We start from the raw sequence: 24,778 nt of genomic DNA on the forward strand, positions 1-24,778 counted from the left end.
ATTCTGGAAGTAAAATTGGATGTTGATTAGAAGACTGAAAATGGCAACAGCGAATTGAATACAGGAAGAGATCTAGGCCTGTATGATGCTATGATATGGATCATACAGAGAAATTCCAATGAACATGAAAAAAGTAAAGTTGTTTTACATAATTTTTTAGTTTAAATTGTAGTAGGAGGAGAAAGCCTTCATGGTAAAATAAAGTATTTACATCTACTTTGTACTGAACACTGTAAAAACAAACAAAAAAACAAAACAATGATTCAGGCCAAAGAGTTGAAGGTAGCTGCTACACTGAAAGAAAATGGCAATTATGAGAACAAAAACACAACCTGTTGCTGTCAATAAAGGCTAATTTAACTGTTTTAAAAGTCAGCATGACTTTGATTAATGTTAAGCTACCTGATGAAGCTGCTAGCTCAGATAAAGACACTGCTGTGAAATGTGTACCCAAATTCCAAGGATTAGTTAAGGCAAATGGTTTTGATGAAAAAGTTATGCTGGTAGTTATGCTGGCAAAAAATTACATGTTTAAGGAACTCTTGGAAATATTTTACAACATTGAAAGAGAAAGGATAAAATATCAGAAGCAGAGGCAGGTCCAAGATGGTGGTGCAGGAGGCTGCTGACACTGTTCTAAGAGCACATGGAATATACATTTATACTTAGATCAATACCTCCTGAGAGACAACTGAAGGCCAGCTGAACAGCTTCTGCACAACAAATGAGAGACTGCATAGAAAAGGTTAGGGAACAGCGAAAGGTCTTTGGGAGCTGAGGGAACTCTCCTAAGCTGGAGGAACAGGTGAGCACCATTGTTCATGTTTCCTCTGCAGTTTGATAGCAGGTAGATGCTCTATCCAGGTTCTTAGGCTGACCTGCAGGGCTGCTGTAGTGTATCCCCAGCCACCCCTCCCATAGCTAGCTCCAGCAAGAACAGGAGAGTGCCAGAGTGTGTTCGCATGGGCCCCTCTACCCATAAATGTGATCCAAGGCATTGCTGTGCACACTCTCTAGGCTGTATGTACATGAGGAGCCCCCTACATGCAGAGACTGCAGAACCAGCAAAGTGCTACAGTGTCTGCACACAGTGCTGCCTTGTCCATAGCAACTGCAAAGACAGCGGGGTGCTGCTGCACGCATATGTGGGGCTACGCTTTCAGGAGGAAGTGCAGAACTAGTGGGGTGCTGCTGTGAGCACAGGAAGGGCTGCCTCACCCAGAGAATGTGCACAAAGTGCTGTGGTGTACACACACAAGGTTGTCCCATCTGGACTAAGTGTAGAACTAATTGGGCGTTGTGATGTGCACATTCAGGGCAGCCCTGCCGAGACCTGGTTTGGGCAACAGACAAATAAAGCAACAGGGCTCTGAATCAAAAGGGCAAGGAAGAGCACACACAACAGGCTGCCCTAAACTGACTGTGTTTTGGCCGTGGACAGCCAAAATAATGTGTGTACACCACGCTGCGCCACCTGGAACCTATTCCTCCTGGCCAGGTGGCATACCAGGCACTGTGTGCGCCTACACCAAGTAGAATAATCAGCCTGACAAAACCATCAGGCACACAGTCTATATTTGGAAAAAAAATAGCTGAGAACTTTCCTAATTTGGGGAAGGAAACATATCCAGGTCCAGGAAGCACAGAGTTCCAAACAAGATGAACACACAGAGGTCCATATCAAGGCATACTGTAATTAAATTGGCAAAAGTTAAGGATAAAGGGACAATCTAGAAGGCAGCAAGAAGGAAACATGTCACATATAAGAAAAGCCCATAAGGCCATCAGTTGATTTTGCAGCAGCAATTTTATAGGCAAGAGTGGCAGGAAATAGTTGAAGTGCTGAGAGAAAGGAACCTACAACCCAAAATACTATAATTGGCAAGGTTATCATTCAGAATTGAAGGAGACAAAAAGAGTTTTCCAGATAAGGAAAAAATAAAGGAGTTCATCACCACTAAACCGGCTTTATAATAAAGGTTAAAGGGTCTTCTTTATACAGAAAAGGCCATAACCAGAAATAAGAAAATACAGGGGGAAAAAATTCACTGGTGAAGGCAAATAGATAATAAACATAGTGAATCAACCACTAAAGTACCTAAAATGAAGGTTAAAAGATAAAAGTAGCAAAATTAACTATAAGAAATAAGGGATACACAAAACAAAAAGATATAAAAATATGACATCAAAACATAAAGCATGGAGAGGGCAGGAAAAATGTAGTCTTTCTGGAATGTGTCTGAACTTAAATGCCTATTAACTTATAACAAACTGCTATAGATATCAATGGATATATACGAACCTCATGGTAACGAGAACCCAAAAACCTACAAGAAATATACAAAAAATAAAAAAGAACCCAAACAAAAAACTATAGAAAACCACCAAATCAGAAAGAAGCAAAAAAAGATGGCAAAGAAAAAATAACAAAACCCCCAAACAATGAACAAAATGGAAACCTATCAATAAGTACTTTAAATGTAAATGAGCTAAATTCTCCAAAATACATGTGGCTTAAAGAATAAAAAAATAAGACCCATCTAGATGCTGTCTACAAGAGAATCATTTTATATTGAAAGACACACACAGAAAGTGAAGAAATGAAAAAAAATATTCCATGCACACAGAAACAAAAAAGCTGTGGTAGCAATACTCAGACAAGATAGGCTTTACAACAAAGAATGTAAAAAGAGACAAAAAAAAAAAGGACATTACATAATGATAAAGGGGTCAATCCAAGAAGAGGATATAATAATTGTAAACATATAGGCACTCAACATAAGAGTTCCAAAATATATAAAGCAAATATTAATAGACATAAAAGCAAAAATTAACAATAATACAATAATAGTTGGAGAGTTTAATACCCCACTTCACAGACTCGATAGACCATTCAGACAAAAAATAAGGGAATGACCTTAATGTCAAACTAGAGCAATTCAACTTAATAGACATTTATACAACATTTCATCCAAAAACTACAGAATATTTTCTTCAGATGCACATGGAACATTTTCCAGGACAAACCACATATTAGGTCACAAAAGAAGTCCTAATAAATTCAAGATTGAAATTACATTAAGCATATTTTCTAACCACAATGGCATAAAAATAGAAATTAACTACAGGAAGAAAACTGGAAAAAACATGGAGATTAAACAACATGCGACTAAAAAAACCAATGGATCGAAAAGGAAATTGAACAGAAAATCCAAAATATCCTGAGGCAAATAAAAAAAAAAATTTCCAAAATTTATGAATTGCAGTAAAAGCAGTTCTAAGAAGAAAGTACCTAGCTATATATGTCTACCTCAAGACAAAAGAAAAATCCCAAATAAATTTATACCTACAAGAACTAGTAAACAAAGAAAACCAAAACCCAAAGTAAAAGACAGGAAATGATTAAGATCAGAGAGGAAATAAATGAAATAGAAAACAATTTAAAAGATCAATGAAACTAAGAGCTGGTTATTTGAATGTTTAAATAAAACCGACAAACTTCTAGCTAGACTCATCAAGAGAGACAGTGAGCCCAAATTTAAAAAGTAAGAAATGAAAGAAGAGAGATTACAACCAACACCACAGAAATACAAAAATTTGTTAATGAGTATTATGAACAATCATAAACCAACAAACTGGATAATATAGAAGAAATGGATAAATTTCTAGAAACATATAACTTTTGAAGACAAAATCAGAGAGAAACAAAATCTGAATAGACCAATTACTAGCAATGAAATTGAAGCAGTAATAAAAAATACCCCAATGAACAAAAGTTCAGGACCAGATGGCTTCACAGGTGAATTCTAACAATTACTGGAAAAAAAAATTAATACCAATGCTTCTCAAACTATTCCAAAAATCTGGAAAGAAAGGAATGCTTTCAAACTCATTTTACGTGGCCAGCATTACCTTGATACCCAAACCAGACAAAGACACTAATAGACAGGCCAGTATCCCTGATGAATATAGATACAAAAATTCTCAACAAAATACCAGCAAACTAAGTTTAATAACACATTAAAAAGATTACAACACCACAATAAAGTGGGATTTATATTAGGGATGCAAGGATAGTTCAACAGAGCAATTAATGTGATACATTACAGCCACAAAACTGAGGATAAAAATCATATGACCGTCTCAATAGATGCAGAAAAAGTGTTTGAGACTATCCAACATCCATTTCTGATAACTCTCAACAAAGTAGGTACAGAAGGAATTTACCTCCACACGATAAAGGCCTTATATGACAAGCCCACAGCTAACATCATACTCAATGGTGAAAATCTGAAGGCTTTTTCTCTAATATCAGGAACAAGACAAGGATGCCCAGTCTTATGACTATTACTCAATATAGAATTGAAAGTCCTAGCCACAGCAACCAAACAAGAAATAAAAGCAACCAAATTAGAAAGGAAAAAGGAAAACTATCACTATTTGTAGATGACATTATACTACATATAAAATACCCTGAAGACTATGCCAAAAATTATTAGAATTAAGTGAACTAAGTAGCAAGATACAAAATTAATATATAGAAGTCTGTCGTATTTCTATACACTAATAATGAACAACAGAAGGAGAAATTTAAAAAACAATCCCATTTACAATTGCATTGAAAAGAATAAAATATTTTTATAATGTCTCATTTTTTCCAAGATAATTTCAATTTTGGAATTAAGATGATAAAGAATAAAGGAAAAAAGTGTATTAATTATTGTCATGATGCCATTTTTGACAGCAAAAATAACTGAGTGTTTACTATGAGGCAGGCTCTGTTCTAAGTGCTTTTAATGCATCATTTCATTTAAATACATAGAAGCCTATGAGGTAAATGTTATATGGATGCCTATGAGGTAAATGAGGGTCAGAGAGGTTGAAAAACATGTTCAGGTCATATAGCTAGAAATAGCATATGAGAAATGTACACAAGCAAATTATGTGAAATTTGTCACATGTATTTAAGACTTTTTCCTCTTCGATTTGTGCAATCGGAAGCAAGAGCAATAACATTTATGTGCTTACCTTGCAGGCCTAGGTGACCCGGATGTACTCCGCATAGAGCTCTCTACTCGAGGACTAGCCACTTCAGGAGGTTGAGGAGGAATGAGAGTTTTTCGAACTGCCATTCTGAAAGAGACGAGAGACAAATCCGGAAAACAGCAGTCTGAGGGCATTAAAAAAGTACAAAGTATATATTTGCTAGGTATACCTATGGTAAAATGAAAGCATTAATTTGACTGTTTTTTAAATAAAATTTTTAAATTTTATCAAAGTAATACAGGCACATTATTTAAAAAGCAAAATAGTACTAAAAGGCTTTTCACAAAATACAGCAGGTCTCCTCCCCATCTCTCCCCACTGCCTTCCAATCGCTCTCCAGGAAGCAAGCACTACAAATCTTCCAGTTTCTTTATCCAGCATGTCATATCTCCTTTCCAGTTAATATTAAAATTTAAATCCATACTAAGTATTTATGATCATTATAATGGCTATGTATTTATATCGACCTGAGCAAGTTCCTGGAAGCCAAGTGAAAAAAGCTGATCAAGGTAGTTGGTGATTACCTACTTTGTCATGCCGTAGAGAGACCATATATGGCTCAGACTGAGAATCACTAGAAGTCATGAGTGATCTTGACATGTTTAGTTTGGGCAGAGTGGTGGGAACAAATGTGAGACAAGAGTGGGGCTGAGAACCAGACTTCACCATTCTGCAATGCCCAATAACTAATGGATCCAGGTACTGATCTTTAAGGTAGCTAACATCTAAAAGAAGGGTGACTACTGGACAACATGTCTCCTAGTAAATACTAAATAAACCACCAACTTATAAAGTAGTTTTGACAAACAAGAAATTTAAAAAGTGAATCTAATCAAGCTTTAAGATTCAAGAAACGATTTAGAAAAAATGTAGAGAAAAACAAGTGAAACTACATTATGGGGGTTATGAATTGAACTGTATTCCCTACAAGGTATATCTAAGTCCTAATCTCTGGCACCTGTGAATGGAATATGTAGGGTCTTTACACCTGTGAATGGAATATGTAGGGTCTTTAAAAAGTTAAGGATCTTGAGACATTCCAGGTTTAGGATGGGCCCTAAATCCAATGACTGGTTGTTAGAGAAGAAAGGAGAGGGAGATTCAAGACACACAGACACAGAGGGAAGGCCATGTGAACACAAAAGCAGACTGGAATGATGAGTGCACAACCCAGGAAATGCAATAGCCACCAGAAGCTGGTAGAGGGGCACAGAATGGGTTCTCCCTGAGAGTATACAGAAGGAACCAGCCCTGTAAACACCTTGATTTCAGACTTTTAGCCATCAGAATTGTGAAAATAAATTTCCATTGTTCATAGCCACCAAATTTGTGATACTTTGTTATAGCAGTCTAGGAAACTAATACAATGGGGATGCAATCAATAAAATTGAGAGAAAGAGAGGGAGGGAGAGGGAAAACTCTTATAGGACAAAAGACCAAATTTCTTCAACAAATAAACTGAGAGGAAAAAAGAGATGAGGAAACCTATAGATATGAGTCTTAAGAGACATATCAACTAATCATGTGTGTATCTTATCAGAATACTAATTCAAATAAATAATTTAAAACAAAACAAAATTTGTGACATTTGAGACCACTGGAAATTTGAACTAGATATCTGATGATGTTAAGGAGTTATTGTATTTTTTTAGTACATATTTATGTATCTCTCAATAGACACATGCTGAAAAATGTAAAAATGAAAAAATGTGCTGTTTGGAATTTGCTTCAAAATAATATGGTGGAAGGGATGGGTAGGCTTACAGATAAAATTGGCCATGAGCTGATAAACTGACAACTGAAACTGGATAATGGGCATGCATTTATATGTTCAAAATTTTATTATGTTTGAACTTTTCCATAAGAAATAAAGTAAGACCAACACCACTACCCACCCCCTAAAAGGAAAAACAAACAAAACCACCTAATGACATACACTACTATAAACACAGTATGACTAAACTTAAAAAGAGTGCCAATAATAAGAGTTGGTAACGATTCCCACGGAGAGTATAAATGGACATAAGCACTTGAAAAAACTACCGGTATGATCTACGAGTTGAACATAATTACAGCCTACACCCCAAATATAGCCAGAACTAGAGGTGTCATTTGGCATTACTGAGTCCACTCACCCATCTGTGGCAGGTTTCTTCCGAAGTATACTTGGCCGAGGGGATGAGCCCTGGGCTGGAGTGTTGGTGCTAGCACTCTGGCTGTGGGTCTGTACCACGGTTGTTGCTGCTGAAGCAGCACTGAATGGACTGCTAATAGGGTTGGCTACAATTGTGGCTCCATCTGCCAACACCACTGCTGGAGGACAGGGAGGGGTCGGGAAAGAACAATGAAGAGAGCGAAATGAAAGAAACATTACTAAAATGTCACATAAGACAAATAAAAACAATTAGAGTACCCATGTTATGACTGCCTAATTTCAAGAAGATAAGGGATAGGAGCATAACGCTCATGTGCCTAAAAGCAGAAGGCAAAATGGAAGAAGTTATTAAGTCTATTGATGCATGATCAATAACCATTTTTCTCTGCTCTGTAAGTATAATTACTAATAAATGAGATAAGATACATAAAGAAGTATACTTCAAGAAATGTTCTCCCAGTTTTTGTAAAACAGTACTGTCTCTCAATCTCTAAAAATGGTACCAACATTCCAGTCTATCTTAATTTTACAGCTTTACATACAATTCCAAAAAAATCTTAAATAGAATGAGAATACTACTGTTACAAAGTGAATTTGCTGTCAACTAAGAGTTCTTTACAGAATGCTTCTCACTGTGTGTAAATGGCTATTAAGCTGTTTATGTATTTCTAATGCTTACAATGACACTGACAGATAAGTTCCAAGCAACTCATGCTACATAGAGGAAATGAAAGTCTAGAAAAATCACCCGAGACCATAAAGTCAGTAACAAGTGGTAGATTCAGGATTCAGTTACTTTTCTCCATAGTAACTTCCATGTAAAAAAGTAAAATTACCTGAAGTCTTTCCTTCAGGCGGAGGCTGCTGAGTACCTATTGGTGCAGGCTGAAGTCCTTGTGTACTTATTGGGGTTGCTGAGTGAATTCCCTGTGTGCCAATTGGTGCTGGCTGTATTCCTGGGGTCCCAATGGGGGCTGGCTGTATCCCCTGTGTACTGATGGGCGCAGGCTGGATCCCTTGGATATGTCGAGCATGAGATGCATCCACAGTCATCAACTGCATAGGGTTTAGGTGAACTGTAGAAGCTACCCCAACACCAGTCTGAGCTGTTATGGCAGAGTTTGGAGCCTGAGCTGAAACTAAAAATGATGCAAAAAGTGACTATGAGAATATTAGCTCTGATAAGACACAGCCCACGTAAGGAGAAAAAACAAAGTGAAATCAGAATTTTTCCCACTGTACAAGATCTAAATTCTCAGTTAAAAACAAAAAAAGCATTATATAAAACTTTATATATTGAGGTCTTTTTCCTCCCTCATTTCCTACAAATTTGATATGATCTTTCTACTGATTACTAGAAATAGCATTAAAATAAGAAAAAGCCATCATCTATTAAATTCCAAATGTGAGCCAGACAACTATGCTAAATAATTAATATAAAACCTGAAATACATCCATGGCTCCCAGGTCAAGAATCTTTGTTTTAAATGGTAGAACCACTATCATAGGCATTTCTCAAATACAGGAATTATGAACTTTAAATTCTACATATCCATTGAAGAGAAAGAATAAGCAATTGTTCTTTTTTCTATCAAACAAACACATCATCTATACGTATATTAAAAACAAACTCAAAAACAAAACTAAAAACAAAAGCACTCCCAAGAAGCAAAAAAAAGATTTCTCATTACTTGTGGAAAGAAAACACAAAAGTTTCTTCTTCTCAGTCATCAAAATAATCCAGGAAAGGATATATGGAACCTCATATTCATTGTAGCATTATTTACAACAGCCATGATATGGAAACAACCTAAGTGTCCACTGATGGACAAATGGATAAAGAAAATGTGACACACATGCATGTGCTCACAAGCACAAATGAATATTATTCAGTCATAAAAAAAGAAGGAAATTTTGGCATTTACAAAAACATAAATGGGCCTTGAAGAGTATTATGCTACGTGAACTAAGTCAGACAGAGAAAGACAAATACTGTATGATCTCACGTATATGTGGAATCTAAGAAAAAACAAAAACCAAACTCACAGATCCAGAGAACAGATTGGTTGTTGCCAGAGGTGGAGGGGTGTGTGTGTGGGGGGCGGGTGGGGGGGGTGAGAGATGGGTAAAATGGGTGAATGGGGTCTAAAGGTATAAATTTCCAGTTATAAAATAAATAAGTCAAGGAGATGTAATGTACAGCATGGAGACTACAGTTAACTAACAGTGAACTGCATGCATATTAGAAAGCTGCTATGAGGGAAGATCATAAAAGTTCTCACTATAATTTATAAGAAAAAAACCGATAACTACGTGTGGTGATGGATGTTAACTAGACTTAATGTGGTGACCATTTCACAATATATACAAATATTAAATCATTATGCTGTACACCTGAAACTATTATGTCAATGATACCTTGATTAAAAAAATGTAACTGAAAAAGTTTTATAAACCATATAGAGGAAAAATGATAAATTTTTATTATGAGATAAGTATAGTAAAAAGTTAGTAAGTATACATTTGTAGTCACTGCTATATTGCAATTCTTCCCTTATAAAATAAATAAATAAGCCCAGAGCATTATCAGTTTCTTCCTGAGAAGTGTACCTTTGTTACTTCTGTTCAATAACAGTTTTGGGTCATTTGCCTGTTGTAGACCATGCAGTCAAGTCACCATTCTAAACCTTTTCAAGACCTAATCTTGAAAGGACTGTATCCTCACTGACACTATGCCAGCCAAAATCAAACTGTTCCAAACACATATTCTAATACTTTGTTCACAGAGAGAAATGTGCTTTCTCTGATCCCAGCACTGCTTTGACCTATCCATTCTGAGAGATGCTTTCCAAATGTTACTTCCTTTAGATAAACCATTCTTCACCTGAAAATTATATAATTGTATTAACCAATGTTATCCCAATAAACTTAATTAAAAAAAACCTACCCTCTCATGTAGAAATAACCTCTTACCTTAGAGGCAGAATGGTTTTCTTTGCTCAAGCAACTTTTCTGCGACTTAGTACTTTATCTACTGTAATATCTCAAGTCTTACCTTCCTATTAGATTCTAACATTGTTGAAAGTAAGATGTTTGAGTCAACTTTAAATAGAGCCTAGCCTAGGACTTTACATACAGTAAGTTATCAATAAATATTTGTGGAATTCACAAATGGATGAAATGGAAAACAGTTCTGAAACAAGTGAAATTTCAAATAATTTGAGGGATAAATCACTTGTATACTACAAATTCTGTATATTTATAATTATATTCAAATCTATATTTAATAACTAATGGACCAACCAGAGACCATGAAGGACTAGTCTAATCTATCATAAACTATATTCGAGTAATACTATGTTTGGCAAGACCAAAGCTTATTAAACACAAATTTTCCTGTCTTATTCCTGATTTGAAAACATCTGCTTTAAAATTATTTAAAATGAGCCACTGAATCTATATTGCCTGAAAATAGGACATTGTAAGCTGGTTAATAAATCATCCTTTCAGTTGTGTCCAGCATGTATAGATTCATATGTCTTAGAAAGAATATACTATCTCTCATCTGCACCGACAATGGTGCAAATATTGGTTTGGAAGAAATAAAGTGTTGTTGACTGTACTATTCATTTTTCTGTGTTAGTATCCATCAGGGATACTGTAGTGGTGAAAAAAGACACCCAGAATAACAATGGAGAAAAACAGATGACTGGCAGGACCCCCAGCACTTCTGATAGTGTTAGTATGATGGGTTTTTACAATAAATATTTATATAAAATGAAAGCGCTTGCTCAAGAGACAGTGCATATCCTTTTCAGTTGCCCAGCATTCAGAGTAATACATACTGGTCATGAGTTACGTTCTTCAGAGAGGTAAAATGACTGCATTGTTATAGAAGTATCAATTGGCTGATGTAGTAGATGAAGGAACATGAAGGTAAGTATTGTCACTGATAAAAAAACTTAAGAATTTCTAGCAATAAGCATAACACATTTCACGACGAACATTTTATACTTATAAAATTGTTAAAGGTTAGGAATTTCCTTTAAAAAGATATTAATTTGATGCACAGCAAAACAGGATAGAATATTCAAACAGTTCAGCTATTTTTCCATGTCAGAGATAAAAATTAAAAATAAAACTTAGAAAAAGTTTTGCAGAAAAATCAAAACAAAACCAACAAACGAAAATCAATGCAAACATGGAAGAACCTGTTTTCAAAGCTATTTAAATACTTTTCTGTGTTTCTAAGTTTTAGACCAGCACTCCAATGCAAATATAAGCCATATGTGCAATTTAAAAATTTTCTGTTAACCACATTAGCAAAGTAAACAGCAGCAGGCCAACTTAATTTTAATGATATATTTTAACCCAATACATCCAAAATATTATCATTTCAAAATGTAATCACTCTAATAAATTTTAATAAGATATTTTACATTCTCTTTCCATATTATGTTTTCAAAATTCAGGGCAGATTTTACTTTTAAAATTTAGATACTAAATTTTTATCAGATGTATTTGATTTGTATTTTGATTCCATAAAATTTACATTTTGAAAAAGTTGTTTCACAACACTAAGTTGTTCCAAACGTATTTCAAATTTCTTTAATTTTAATTAAGTAAAACAAAAAATTCAGTTCTTCGTTTGCACTGGGGGCCCCTTCAAGTGCTCAATGGCCACATGTGGCCCTGGCTGCAGTCCTAGTTCGCAGAGCAGAAGGTTACAAGCTGGACAATCTGGCTTTCTTAAACTTCAAGTTAACTGAGGTTCCCTCAAGAAAATATTACACAAATGATGAGGTTTAAGGCTCATTCTTTCTGGATTGTTGAAAAGAATATTATTTACAAGTAAGAATGGTGTTTAGCAAAACTGGACTAACATTAAAAACATGATAGATATCCCACAAAACAAGAAGCCCTTCAAGAATAGAGGTTTATTCATTTTAACTGTACTACAATTTTAAGGTATAATAAAAAATTGTTAACATAATTATTCTCGGGGTAGGATAAAATCATGCAAATGTCACTAAAAATAACCACTTTTTTATAGAATAAAGAGAGGGTGATTTAAAACCTTAAAAGTTCAGATTTCAGCCTTATCCAAGTTTGAAAATAGAAGCTGGAATAATTAAATCCATATTAGAAATATTTGCTGATTAATTTTTATCTCATTGCTTACAGAAATTAAAATGCTAAAAGTCATCTTAACAGTGGGGGCTCATACCTGGATACTGTCGGATGGTGGACACAGAGCTGGTGATTGGGGTATACGTATGTGCAGCCAGCGGGTATGCAGAAGGTGGATACGTTGGCAAAAAGTACTGGAACTGAACAGGAACAGATGGTCTATAGGTAGAACACAAATAATATGAACCAAAATGGTTTATTTTCTCCTTTACCTTCAAATGATCCTATCCCCCAGACTCTTTTCATACACTTAACTGCCATACTAACACTTCCCAAATTGTGTCTCAAATTATTAGATCAAAGGACACACATCTACAGAGTAATATTTTTAAATAAATACTATAACCATATCAATAAATGTAAAACATGGAAGAATAATTACCAAAACTGACTAAAAAACCTCAGTAATCAAAGGTCTTCCCTGTTCGATTCCACTTGAAGGACTCTAAGCTCAGATTGTTTTTAATGGCAAATTTTATCAAACATACATGAAATAGATAATGCTAAGCTTATACAAACGAATGCAGAGACCAGGAAAAGAAGTGATCTACCTTATTTTTTGAGCTTAATATAGCCTTGATATCAAAACTAGACAAGGAGAGTATGAAAAAAAGATTATAAAAAAATCTCACTCTGTGCTGACACAAAAATTGCTAAATGAAATCGAGCCAAGTACTATATAAAATTGAATGCATCTTGATCAAGTAAGTTTTATCATAGGATAAGAATGTCTCAATATCAGAATTTCTATTAATGTTTCAGGTTATATTTAAATATTAAAAGAGAACAAGCATTTGAAACTTTGCAAAAGATAAACAAAAAATATTTAATAGCATTCACTACTTATTCATGATGCCTAAGAAATGCCTAAAAAAAAGGAACAGAAAGAAACTTTGTTCCTCAAACTTAAAATAGTATCTACCAAAATCTACAATGAAATTTCAGAAGAATTCCCATTCAGGTCAGGAATAAGGCAACTATCTACACACTATCTATTCAACACCATACTAGAAACTCTAGCCTACAATAAGAAAAACATAAGTATACAAAACAGAAATGAAAAAATTCCTTCACCTCTCAGAAAACTATCCTTGTTTGTACATGAAATAAATATATACACTGGAAATACAAAAGAGCTAACAGTAGTGTTCAGCAAGATGGATGGATACATGATCATTATATTAAATCCTATCAGCATTCCTATACACCATAATAATCAACAATTTAAAAATGATCGACTTCTGAAATTACTTCATGTGCACTGTACCAGGTTCTCACTGTAGAAGGGAGAAACAAATATGAAATAGGGAGGTAACAAGGTTGAACTAGAGGTATACACATGTACTAAAGAGTTTTTAAAATATGACATACTTCCTATCTCTGCCTGCTGAAAGGACCTAGAAGAAATGACAATTCAGAAACAATGAACAAAACTAATGTCTACATCTTGGTTTTTAAATGATGAAAAGGAACCAGGGCTCACTGGAGAAATGGTAGATTCCGGGACTCAGACAAAGTTCAGGAGGAGCTCGGAGAATCTTGTTGGTGAGAAGGGCTAGATGACTGGGATGTGGTAAAACCACAGGAACTAGTCTAAATTGTCTCCCAAGGACCAACCCAGAGACAATTTGAGCATCAAAAGAGATTACAGTACTGAATTATAGTAATGAATAAAACCAAATCCACGAGCCTAGGCTGATTCTAAAAATTACACGACAAAATAAATAAATGAGGATAAATTTCTTCATATCAGAATGCCAACTGATAAATGTGGAAGAAATGATAGTTAGAAAAAGTTACTACTTTGCATGTAATCATCAACTGATTCAGCCAAGAATTATCAATAGGCACTAAAACTATGGAGTGAAAGTTTTATCAGGGAACAGGATATTTAGTCTCAAAGTATTTCCACACAGATTACTTATTTACAGAGAAGAAAAATACCCCTTCACAGTAGAAAAATTTGGCAAATATCACTTTCACTAAGTAATATTAACATAACTAATAATGAAACAAAGGGATAATGTGAGCTCTCTAATGTAACAGCAGTGAGAAGAATGTATCACCTTGGTGGTATTCCTCCAAAAATGCCTAACCTGAATCTAACTATGAGAAAACAATCTGACAAAGTCCAAATTGAAGAATATTTTACAAAAACAACTGGCCTATCTATACCCTTAAAAAACGTCAATGTATGAAAGAGAATGAAAAGCTAAAAAAATCATTTCAGGAATAACTATACTATAATTAAGTAAGAGAATGTCTTTGTTCTTTGGAGATGGAAATGGAAGTACTGAGGAATAAAGGGTCATAGTGCTGCAACCCCTGTTCAAGATAAACACAGAAACACACAACACAAAAAAAATGGATACGAGAACATCCATCAAAAAGACAATGGCTGAATATAGACATTTTCAGAAAACTAAAAGAGAAATAACAATGAATTATTTTGGGGGGGAAATCTGAAGATAAGAATAAGTAAATATATGCCATATTTGTGGGACATTTTGTTTTACTGAAAATTCAAAACAATTAACAACACAATGGGGCAGTGTAACTGGCACATTCCCTACCTATTGTCACTTCGGGTTTCCATGGCCACAGGATTTGGAGAGGCCCGATGTCCTGAAATGGGAATCAGGCTACTCCTCTCTGTTGGGTAGTCAGGCTGTATCCGAGGTGAAGTGTGTGTGATCTGCTGAGGAACCACCTTAGCTACAAAAAGTAAAACCCAATTACATTATTGCTCATATGCTTCTATTGGCATGCCAAATCATTCTTGGCCAGCAATAATCTTAAGAATGTAAATAGTAACTAGAAGTACAGATTTTTAATCAAAATGAAAAATAAAAAATGAGTACATAAAGTTTTACTGAATTATTTCAATCTAATAATCCACTAATATATTCACACTATTATTTGTCAAAGCAGGATTCAACATCAGTACTTTTACAAAAATATCAGCAACCAGACCCTTTCTCCCCTGACTTGGCTTCCTTTGAGACCTTTTTAAAAGGAGAAACTTTTTATTTAAAAAAATAATTCAACAAAAATGTGAATACAGAAATGACAAAGATCTTAGATTCTACTTCATAACTAATTGGGTCCATAACTAATTTGTAAAATGTAGCTAACTAGTAATCAGTAGATCCTTTTAATTTTGAAGTCTGTTTCTTCATCTATGAGGCTTATCTAGATAATTACTTAATTTTGAACATCCTGTGATTTTTATCTAATACCTTATAGCAAAATCAAAATGGCCAAAGAGTTTTCAAATTTAACATGAGGCTCAAAGTTTGCTTTCCTCTACAATTTGCAATCAAATTTTGTTCACAAGATATAGTTGACCTGGGACATACTTTATAGTTCTTACAGACCTGTCTGTCAACTCTATGCCTGGGAATTTTAAAGGAAAAGCCATGATCTCAGAGACATAGAGGAACAGCTTCCATCTGTGTAAAGACCTAAGTTACATCAGTGACAGGAACAAAACCACTAAAGACTAGGATGATGCATTACCCAAAGTACAGCGTACTGAACACCAAAGGTAAGCAGCACAAACACACCATGATGCCCAGCTACTTCCTGAGGGAGGCAAGCTGGAGAAGTTTCTGTAGGGTGATGACTGGGATGCCCAATTTGACCACTGATGATGGCATCTATTGGCTAATGCGAGAGAGGCTGGCATGATACATTTTCCATCAGTTGTAAGTAGAGTGTTGAGAGGAAAGCAACTAAGCTTTATTTTTTCGCTGTGCCCATAAAAGGTAGGAAAATAATACTTCCAACAAGAATGCAGCTGTCATTTGGCAGAGTAACCAACAGGTGGTTGGTAACCATACAGAACACACTCCCAAGAATTTATTTCTTTACATTTTTTTCTAACTAAAAAAGTCACATTCTCAACTATCAAAAATAAATAAGGAAAAAATATAATGCAGAAATCATAAATTGACCATAATGCTATCTCCAAAGATAATCTCTGTTTTCTGAATGCTGTGACTCTGATTCTGCTTTTTGTAACTCTAAGACCACTCTCATGTGTGGGCCAGAGCATAGAGAAAATAAGGATGGTATTCTATTGGAAATGAGCCTTCACTAGAAGCGAAAACTATGCTCATTGTTAAACAAGTTTTTCCCACCCTGATCTAACACATTCTTATTAGTAACAATGGCTGAATTCAATATTTAATCTCACCTAGAGAAAGCAAGTAAGTGTCTCTTAGAAAAAGCCACTTAGGTGATTTTAATATTACATTTCCTATACTCAAACTTGAAAATCAGTGCTTCAGAGTTAATATCAGGTTTCCCTTCTCAACTGAGGTACCTTTGTACAGAGATCTTATTACGATGTAACAAAAAAGTATTTAGGTACTATAAAAGAGGAAAACAAAACTAGAGCATAAAGCTGATGGAATGGAGATGAAACCAAACACATTAAATGGCAGATGTTAAATCTGGACACTTCTGGTTAAAATTCAAAGATAAGTGAGTCAGGGAGATACAGAATATAGTAATACAGTAACTTAGGACAGGTAAAAAGGTGGTAGTTTTAGCCAAATGAATGAACATATTTGTCTCCTGGCACTTTTAGATGAGTTGGCTTCCACAGTATGATCTCTTAGGAAAATATAGTAACATTAATAAGAACTCATCTTAAAATAATTTTTCACAGAGATGAAAGAGGAAACCAGAGAGCCCCTATGGCGTACACTGCCCCCTCTTTAATGGTTTGTTTTTCTTTACAGTTGCAGATTCCCTAGTGAGATTCTTAACTATAAAAATTAAAAGAGTGTGCTTGGCTAAGATGTTACAGTGTTGAGGAAAACTGATGGCACTGTCAGGTATAGCCAGAAATTGGTGTGAAATGAAAATATGGAACAGTCAATAAGGCCTCCTGCAAAACCTAAAATACACTATCTGGTCCTACAGAAAAAGTTTGCCAATCCCTGCTCTTGATGACTAGAGTTTGGCTGCCAGAAACTTTTCAAAGATTTTTAAATATTCAAAGTATATACATATTTAAAAGGGGAATAAACAAAGCCTTAAAAGAAATTTTACAATGGTTACAAAGTATCTTGAGGCAGCACTCAGATGAAAACCTATGGTAATCAACTCTAAGTTTAGTGTTCATCTCACTGTTCCATCACCCAGAGATTTTTCCTGAACAATTTATCAGCATACAAGGTCTCTTCATTCCAGATCTTTGCTTCTTACTTTACTTGCTGTCATCTATGTCAGTAGGTTAATTTATTTCTTTTAAACAGCAGCCCCCAATGTTTTTGGCACCAGGGACCGGTGCTCCCAATGAGAATCTAATGCCTGATGATCTGAGGTGGAGCCGCTGCAAATACAGATGAAGCTGCAAATACAGATGAAGCTTCGCTTCTTGCTGTGCGATCTCTTTCCTATCCTAATAGGTCACTGATGGGTACCGTTTCATGGCCCGGGGGTTGGGGACCTCTACTTTAAAATGTACACATAAGGAAGGTACAGTTTGATAAATTAGAAAGTCAAAGTAGAGTTAAAATGAAGTTTACTTTGAGCTCTCAAAGATGATTACTTTCTTTTTCCCCTATCGTCAATGCCAAATCAGTATGACGAATAATATCAACAGTTAAATTCAGTGTTGCTTTGAAAACCAACAACGACAAAAAATCAATACTAGCCATCTGTATGACGAGCTGTTTAGAGGGGCTGAAAAAAATTCCTTTTAAGATTGTTTGAAGGCTGCACAACACTTACCGACTGGGATGTTTGAGGTGGTCACAGCAGTAGCATGGGATGAATGTGAAGGCATTGTCATGGTAACAATTGTACTTGTGGGAGCTTGTGTGTGTGACACAGATCCTAAAAGGGGAGAAAAAAGGAAATTCTTCAACAATGGCTTCTCTACACACATCATAGATTCTCAAAAATCTGAGAAAAGCTCATAGGAAAAGTTAAGAGAATTTTTCTAGCCTATTCTTCTGACTGAAGCTGAGAAGTATAAAATTAACCCACCACCTTATGCCTTACTCTTCCCTGGCAGGAAGAGCAAGCAGGGTTGCCGACTTACCGGCCGTGGTTGCTGAAGAAATGGTGTTGGTTGCCAAAATAGGTGCTACTGTTGCTGCAGCCACTGGTGTGCCAGTGCTGAAGATAGTTTTCTGTGGGGCGGAAACCCCACAACAGAGTTATAAACAAGAACATTTCTCAATCTAGTTTAAAAGCAATCACTGTTTTTGATATTGCCAGCTTCTTAGCAAGTTTTGCACAATTCTGGTTTTAACCCAAAGAGTATACAGATGGTTCTTCACCTCTGGTTTTACCTGAGCCATGGTATGAAGCTGCTGTTTTGGTGTCCCTAATGCAGGGTGCGATGGCAGTGTGATTCTTGTTGTTACGTCCCGTGACTGGGCAGGACGCTGAATACTAATTGCTGCAGATGGTGGATGCTGGATAGACAAAGCTGGCCGACTGAAAAGACAGAAAAGGTATTATGATTTATAACTTGTGTCCAGACACAATGCAGGCAGTCAAGAGCATTAACTATCTTGTGCTAGATCACAGAGTTGTACTTTTTCCTAGGTCTGTCATGTCCACAGTTGAACCAATGAAGTAAATGGCCTATCGATTTTCTCTCCCGAAACTGACATTAGCCTCATTTTAGAAAGTATCAATATGTACCATGAGTCAGTCTCAGTATCTTCCATATAGTTAATCAACGCTCTATCTTGAGTAAGCATTATCATAATGAACACATTCCACTCTGTGGACAAAACTGACACCAAGGTCCTTACCATCATGAGGAAAGACTACAGACAATCTTGATTAACAACAGCTTAACCTGCCACCTTTGAAGTGCTGACCTCCTCCCGACCACAAATTTATATAATTTCTTACTGAATGATAAAAAGTCAGTTATGATTGCCTAATGATTGAAAGGGATATCAACACAGGCAGAAAGTCAAATTAACTGGCAGCAAGCAACTGAAACTGTAAGTATACTTGACAGTATAACAAAGTTGGCATCTCAAGTCACAGTGGAGAGACCTATTTAATCAATCACATTGGGAAAATTATGTGGCTATTTGGAAAAATAAAATTGGACCCATACCTCATACAGTACACCAAGATAAATACAAAAATGATCAAAGATTTAACAGAAAATAAAAAAATATATGAAGAAAAGACAGGAGAATTATTTTATAACCCTGGAGTAGGGGAGAGCTTTCTATTAAAAGCTTTCAAAATCCACAAGCTATAAAAAAGATCAACAAATTGGACTCTGTGAACAAATAAGCAAACCTCCTACACAGCAAAACACACTACAAGTAAAGACAAAAGACCCATTCATAAAAGTGTAATCTTCTGAATATACTAAAGGCTCCTAGAAATTGATGAGAAAGGTAACAGCCAAATAAAAAACAGGCAAAGAATATAAATAGTTTGCTAAAAAGAAAACTCAATAGTCTTTTAAAGAAAAGATGCTCACTCTCACTCACAGGAAGAGAAATGCAATTTAAAATACACTGAAATATCATTGTTAATCTATCAGATTGGTAAAAATCCAAAAAAAATGACAGCTCACTCTGTTGTTCAAGCTGTAAGGAAACAGGAACTTTTAAACATTCTGGAGGGAGTGTAAATTAGTATAAATCCAAAAGGAAGGCGATTAGACAGTAGGTATCAAAATTATAATCACATATATCCTCTCATCACTTTTGGGAATTCGTCTTGCAGATACTCTTGTACATATGCCTAATGACCTACATAATAAGTTAGTCACTGCAATATTATTTATGATAGTAAAGTACTAGAAACGACCTCAAATCCATTTACACAATGGATAATTACAATGCTACTAAAAGATGAAACTCTACGTACTAAAATGGAAAACTTTCAATATATGTTGTTATGTGAAAAAACTGCAACAAAGTAAAGAGGAATATATGAATTAAACAATCCTTCAGGTAAAAAGGATAAAATAAAAACTGCATTTGAATTGACAGTATTTAAGAAACATTGGAAGGATACCCCAACAAAGCTATTAAAAGGTTATCTTAGAAAGGCAAAGGGAAAGGAACGTAGGAATCTCATAGATCGGGGACAGAATAGGGAGTGATATTCCTTACTGTATACCTTTTTTATACATTTATATTTTGGAAGCATGTGAATATAAATTAGGAAAAAGAAAATATTATTTTTCATAGAGATAAGAATCACTTCAAGTAACTTTTGAACATATTCCCACTCTACTTAGTGAGATGTCCAGACTGAGGACACAATGAATGTGAGGACATCTTAAACTTTACTGAGTGGTCTTATTGTTAGTAGTAATCTATAAAAAGTAAGGGCTTAATTTATGACAAGTAGGCTTGGGACTTTGAATTGTTATTCCGAAACTTTATTTTTTAGGTATATTATGGATGTAAAAAACATGTAGTTACATCAATGTCTCTAGAAAATAAAGTTTTCAATATAAGAGAAAATGTCACAAATATAAAATGTAAGAAAAAAAACTTATAATGTTAAATTTCATTTGGAAATATCAGTATGAAGACATGACTGTCTTTACTATGTTGACCACCTCTGTCCATAGAAATAGTTCAAAGGTAATGATATCTGAGAAGAAATGTGTACTTCTAGCATCCAGATCTTGGGTTCTAAATACTATTCTCCACTAACAGGAACCAAGAATCCTTGGTTTCAAGATTAGGGGAGCAGAGAAAGTAAAAGAGAGCCCGATTCATCATGTACTAGAAAGAAGAAAGTACTCAGAGACTAATAGAAGTTATCAAAAGGACACTCGAGCCAGTTCAAAGGGGTTCCCAATAGCCAAATTTGGGGCAACTAGGAGAAAAAGAAAGGGATTCTGATTAAAACACTTTGACTAAATCAAACACCCTCGAGTTCATAGTGGCAACTCCACCTCACCCTCCCTCAAAGGGTTAAAAAGTAAGGTTGGCCACCTAGAAAGTGCTCCCTAGTTCTTTGTCTTAATCACTATACTATTTCTCCCAATGATCAATTTTTTGTTTTTAATGGCCTCAAAGGTGACTCTAGGGATAGAGACTCAATTTAGAAACTGCACATACACAGAAAATAAGGGGTTAATTTACAAGTGGACTGTGACCACCTCCAGTGTTCAGCTGGGTCTTTATTTTGAATTCTTTGAAGTGAAGACAAGAAGTATAGGCAGAGACTGCCAGTTTGATATTTTCTCCTTCTTTCAGAGAGCAGTAACAAGAAAAATCAGAAATAGGAATGCAGTCTCCACCATTGGCAAAATTAGGAGACATCTGAAGCCTCAACCCACAAAATAGGTAGCAGACTGTCAAAGATAGCAATAACAAAGGGACGCACAGACCAATGGAGAGAGGAGTTCCGCAGCTACAATTTAAGGGGTAAAATCCAACTAAGTAGAATTCTCCAAAGTGAGGAGCATACTCTGACACAGGACACCAAAATCTTTTTATAACAGTGGGAGCTGGCATTGAAGCAGACCCAGACTGGTTCTAAGATCCAAGAAGCAAAGGATGAACTAGGAATCACATAGATACAGATAAGCCCCATGGGGGAAAGTGTGTGGTGGGACCCATGGAAGAGAGATACTCTGCCATTTAGAGAAATCTATCTTTACTAGCAGGAGAGAAGTAATGGACAGAAAAACAAAAACAAACAAACAAACAAACGAAAAACCCAAGCAAGGATTGTGAGATAGGAAAATTTCTCCTAACCCAGTATACAGCCCAGCCTACAACAAGAACCAATCATAAATAGCTAATTCAGAATAAATTCCATTCATTCAAAGATGAGTACGTGGAAAGGAAACAGTAGAGAATCTATTTAAAGATGCTATGAGAAGAACGGTAGACAGAAACAGAATTTCACTAGAAATGCTTAAAAAGATGAAAATTGTGCCATGAAATAAGAAACTTAAGTGCTTCCATGAAATGAAAACACAAAGTAAAAATGTAAGAGTGTACTGGAAGTAATGACAAGAATAGACTAGTGGAGGGGAGAGGAGGGAAGTAGGTGCGGGAAAGAGGTCAAATATGTGGTGACAGAAAGAAATCTAACTATGGGAGGGGAACAAACAATGCAATGTATGTATGCCTTACTGTTAAATTGTACACCTGAAACTTACTGGATTTCGGTAACCAATGTCACACACACAAAAAATCAGAGACAAATGCGCAGAGCTCAAGAAACAGAAGAAAAACATTCAGCTGTTTCAGGAATGAAGGCAAAATTAAAAGTACATCCATTCCTTGATTTATGTGGTATTTATTTTTTACATGAGTTTTCTTATATACAGTAAATATCATCACTCCCTCTTACGCAAACTTTTTATACGCAGTTTCCATTTATGCAGTTTCATTTTATGTGGTCTTTTCTTTTTCATTTCCATTAGTAGCAATTACTCTTCCTAAAAAATAATAGCTTAACTCAGCAACGCACAAAGAATAGTTACTAAAAAACAATTATTAATGATCTTCCAGTTCATTAGATGTAAAATAAAAAAGTATGGGTGACTACTGATGTTTTTTGAGATTGGTTTTACAAATCTTTTGGTGTAGAAGTTGAAAATTATATGATAGAAAATGTCTTCCTTTTAAAATACTTTTGCTTTTAGATAATGTACCTGGTCATCCACGCAATTGAGAACATTCAAATCTAAAAGTTGTATATGTGCCACCAAATACAACTTTCTCGATCCAACCTTTAGATCAAAGCATTATTTTTACCTTTAGGATTAATTATATTAAATGGAGTTTTAATGATATTTTTAATAAACTTATAGATAATGAATCACTCAGTTACAGAAGCCTGGAATACACAGTTAAACTGTATGAAGAATATTGCTTTAGCTTTGAGTGATATAAAGCCATCAACTTTAAATGCCTGCTGGAAAGCAGTATGGTCAGAAGTGGTCAAACCAGGGACTGTGGTTCCCACAACTGAAGAGGGATTAACTGGCATTATTAATTTATTAAATAAATTTCAAGAAGAAGGCTCTGACAATTTGAATGTAGATGATATTAACGAATTACTGGTTGATCACAAATTAACTAATATGAATTAATTCACCTCATATCTGAAGCCCCACCCTGCTGATGAATCTGCAGTGACCTTGAACCGGTTTCACTCGCTGCAGAAAACACTTACAAAGCTCTTCAACTGGACACAAAACTGGAAACTTCAACTCTAGATATTGATCTAAAATTTTGAAAAGATTTTAAAAAATGTTGCAGTGAATACTGAAGAATTTATAAAATATATTTTGGTTTTTCTGAATTTTCATTAGCATTTTTTGGTGAAAATATGTGAAACAAATATTTTTATGACTCATGAGCCTAGTTCTTTAGTATTTTTTTGTACTGGTGGACTTTTTTTACATGGTTTTCTTTTGCATAAAAAAAAAGACACATGGAATGGCTAATCTATGCAAATCGAGGAATGGGAGTAGAACATGAGAAACAATGCTAAAAACAGTAAGGGACAGAGAAGATGGAGAGAAAAGTAAGCAGAATCTAAAAGAGAAAAAATAGTTTAAAAGAATTAGAGAAGGAAGTCATGCAAAAAGAGCCAACACACACATAATTGGGTGTCCCTTCCCCTAAAATAAAATGGACTAGAAAGAACATATAGATAAAATTCAAGAAAGCTTTTTTACAAATATAGGTCTACTCAGCACATTAAAAAAGGCGCACCATGTTCCAGAACAAAAGGTTACATAATATTCACTGCAACACACATCCTAGTAACTATGCTGAAATTCAGTGATAAAGAATCTTAGGCAATCAGGCAAAAATATCAAGATCCTTTTAAGGGATTTAAAATAAAAACCAGGCTGACCCCAAACTTCTGTATAGCATTATTCGGCCCTAGAAACCAGAGGAAAAATACCTGTAAGGATACATGGAGAGAATACGGAAAACAAAAAAATTCTGTATCAGCCAAACTACTGCTTAAATATAAGGATATCTAGGAAACAATTTTAAGTATGAGAAAAAAATATTAGTCCTGTAAGCCTTTCTTGAAATAATAAAAAAATAAGTTTCATCCCACCAAGAGATAGGAAAAAAAGATCAAAGAACTGGTAGACAGAATTGAATCTATTTACCACTTGAAAAAAATTTTTTTGAACTTTCCTTCTTTTTCTATGTGTTCAATCAATTTAATTATCATTGGTTTATCTGGTCTTCAGGAGTTTGTAAAAGCACAGTCTGGGCCTGGTGCTTTTCTGAGATACAGTACTCTGAAACTTTTTTCTATTTCTTCTATGGAAATTGGTCTGTTTAAACTTTCTATCTCCAGAATTCAAAGAGAGTTAGATATTATGAATTTATCATAGTTATATAAGTAGAAAAATCATCTGATCATTAGTGTGTTTGTTTA

At 35.0% G+C, this 24,778-nt stretch overlaps 1 protein-coding gene across 5 annotated transcripts in view; it reads right to left on the reverse strand.

Annotated features, from left to right (window-relative positions):
• The window catches only part of SAP130 (Sin3A associated protein 130), a 69,503-nt gene that overhangs the window by 28,942 nt on the left and 15,783 nt on the right, over positions 1 to 24,778 (reverse strand). For 3 of the 5 annotated variants that reach the window (XM_006913448.3, XM_006913447.3, XM_015590592.2), the window contains exons 8-15: positions 18,703 to 18,850; positions 18,450 to 18,540; positions 18,137 to 18,241; positions 14,965 to 15,106; positions 12,429 to 12,550; positions 8,038 to 8,340; positions 7,182 to 7,359; positions 5,029 to 5,133 (exon numbers count right to left, since the gene is read on the reverse strand). In XM_006913448.3, coding sequence (XP_006913510.1) covers positions 5,029 to 5,133; positions 7,182 to 7,359; positions 8,038 to 8,340; positions 12,429 to 12,550; positions 14,965 to 15,106; positions 18,137 to 18,241; positions 18,450 to 18,540; positions 18,703 to 18,850 — 1,194 coding nt within the window. The remainder of the gene's footprint in view (positions 1 to 5,028; positions 5,134 to 7,181; positions 7,360 to 8,037; positions 8,341 to 12,428; positions 12,551 to 14,964; positions 15,107 to 18,136; positions 18,242 to 18,449; positions 18,541 to 18,702; positions 18,851 to 24,778) is intronic. The other 2 variants (XM_025047908.1, XM_006913449.3) reach the window with 1 other exon arrangement.

This window comes from Pteropus alecto, unplaced genomic scaffold, assembly GCF_000325575.1.
Source record: "Pteropus alecto unplaced genomic scaffold, ASM32557v1 scaffold725, whole genome shotgun sequence".
Lineage (NCBI taxonomy): Eukaryota > Metazoa > Chordata > Mammalia > Chiroptera > Pteropodidae > Pteropus > Pteropus alecto.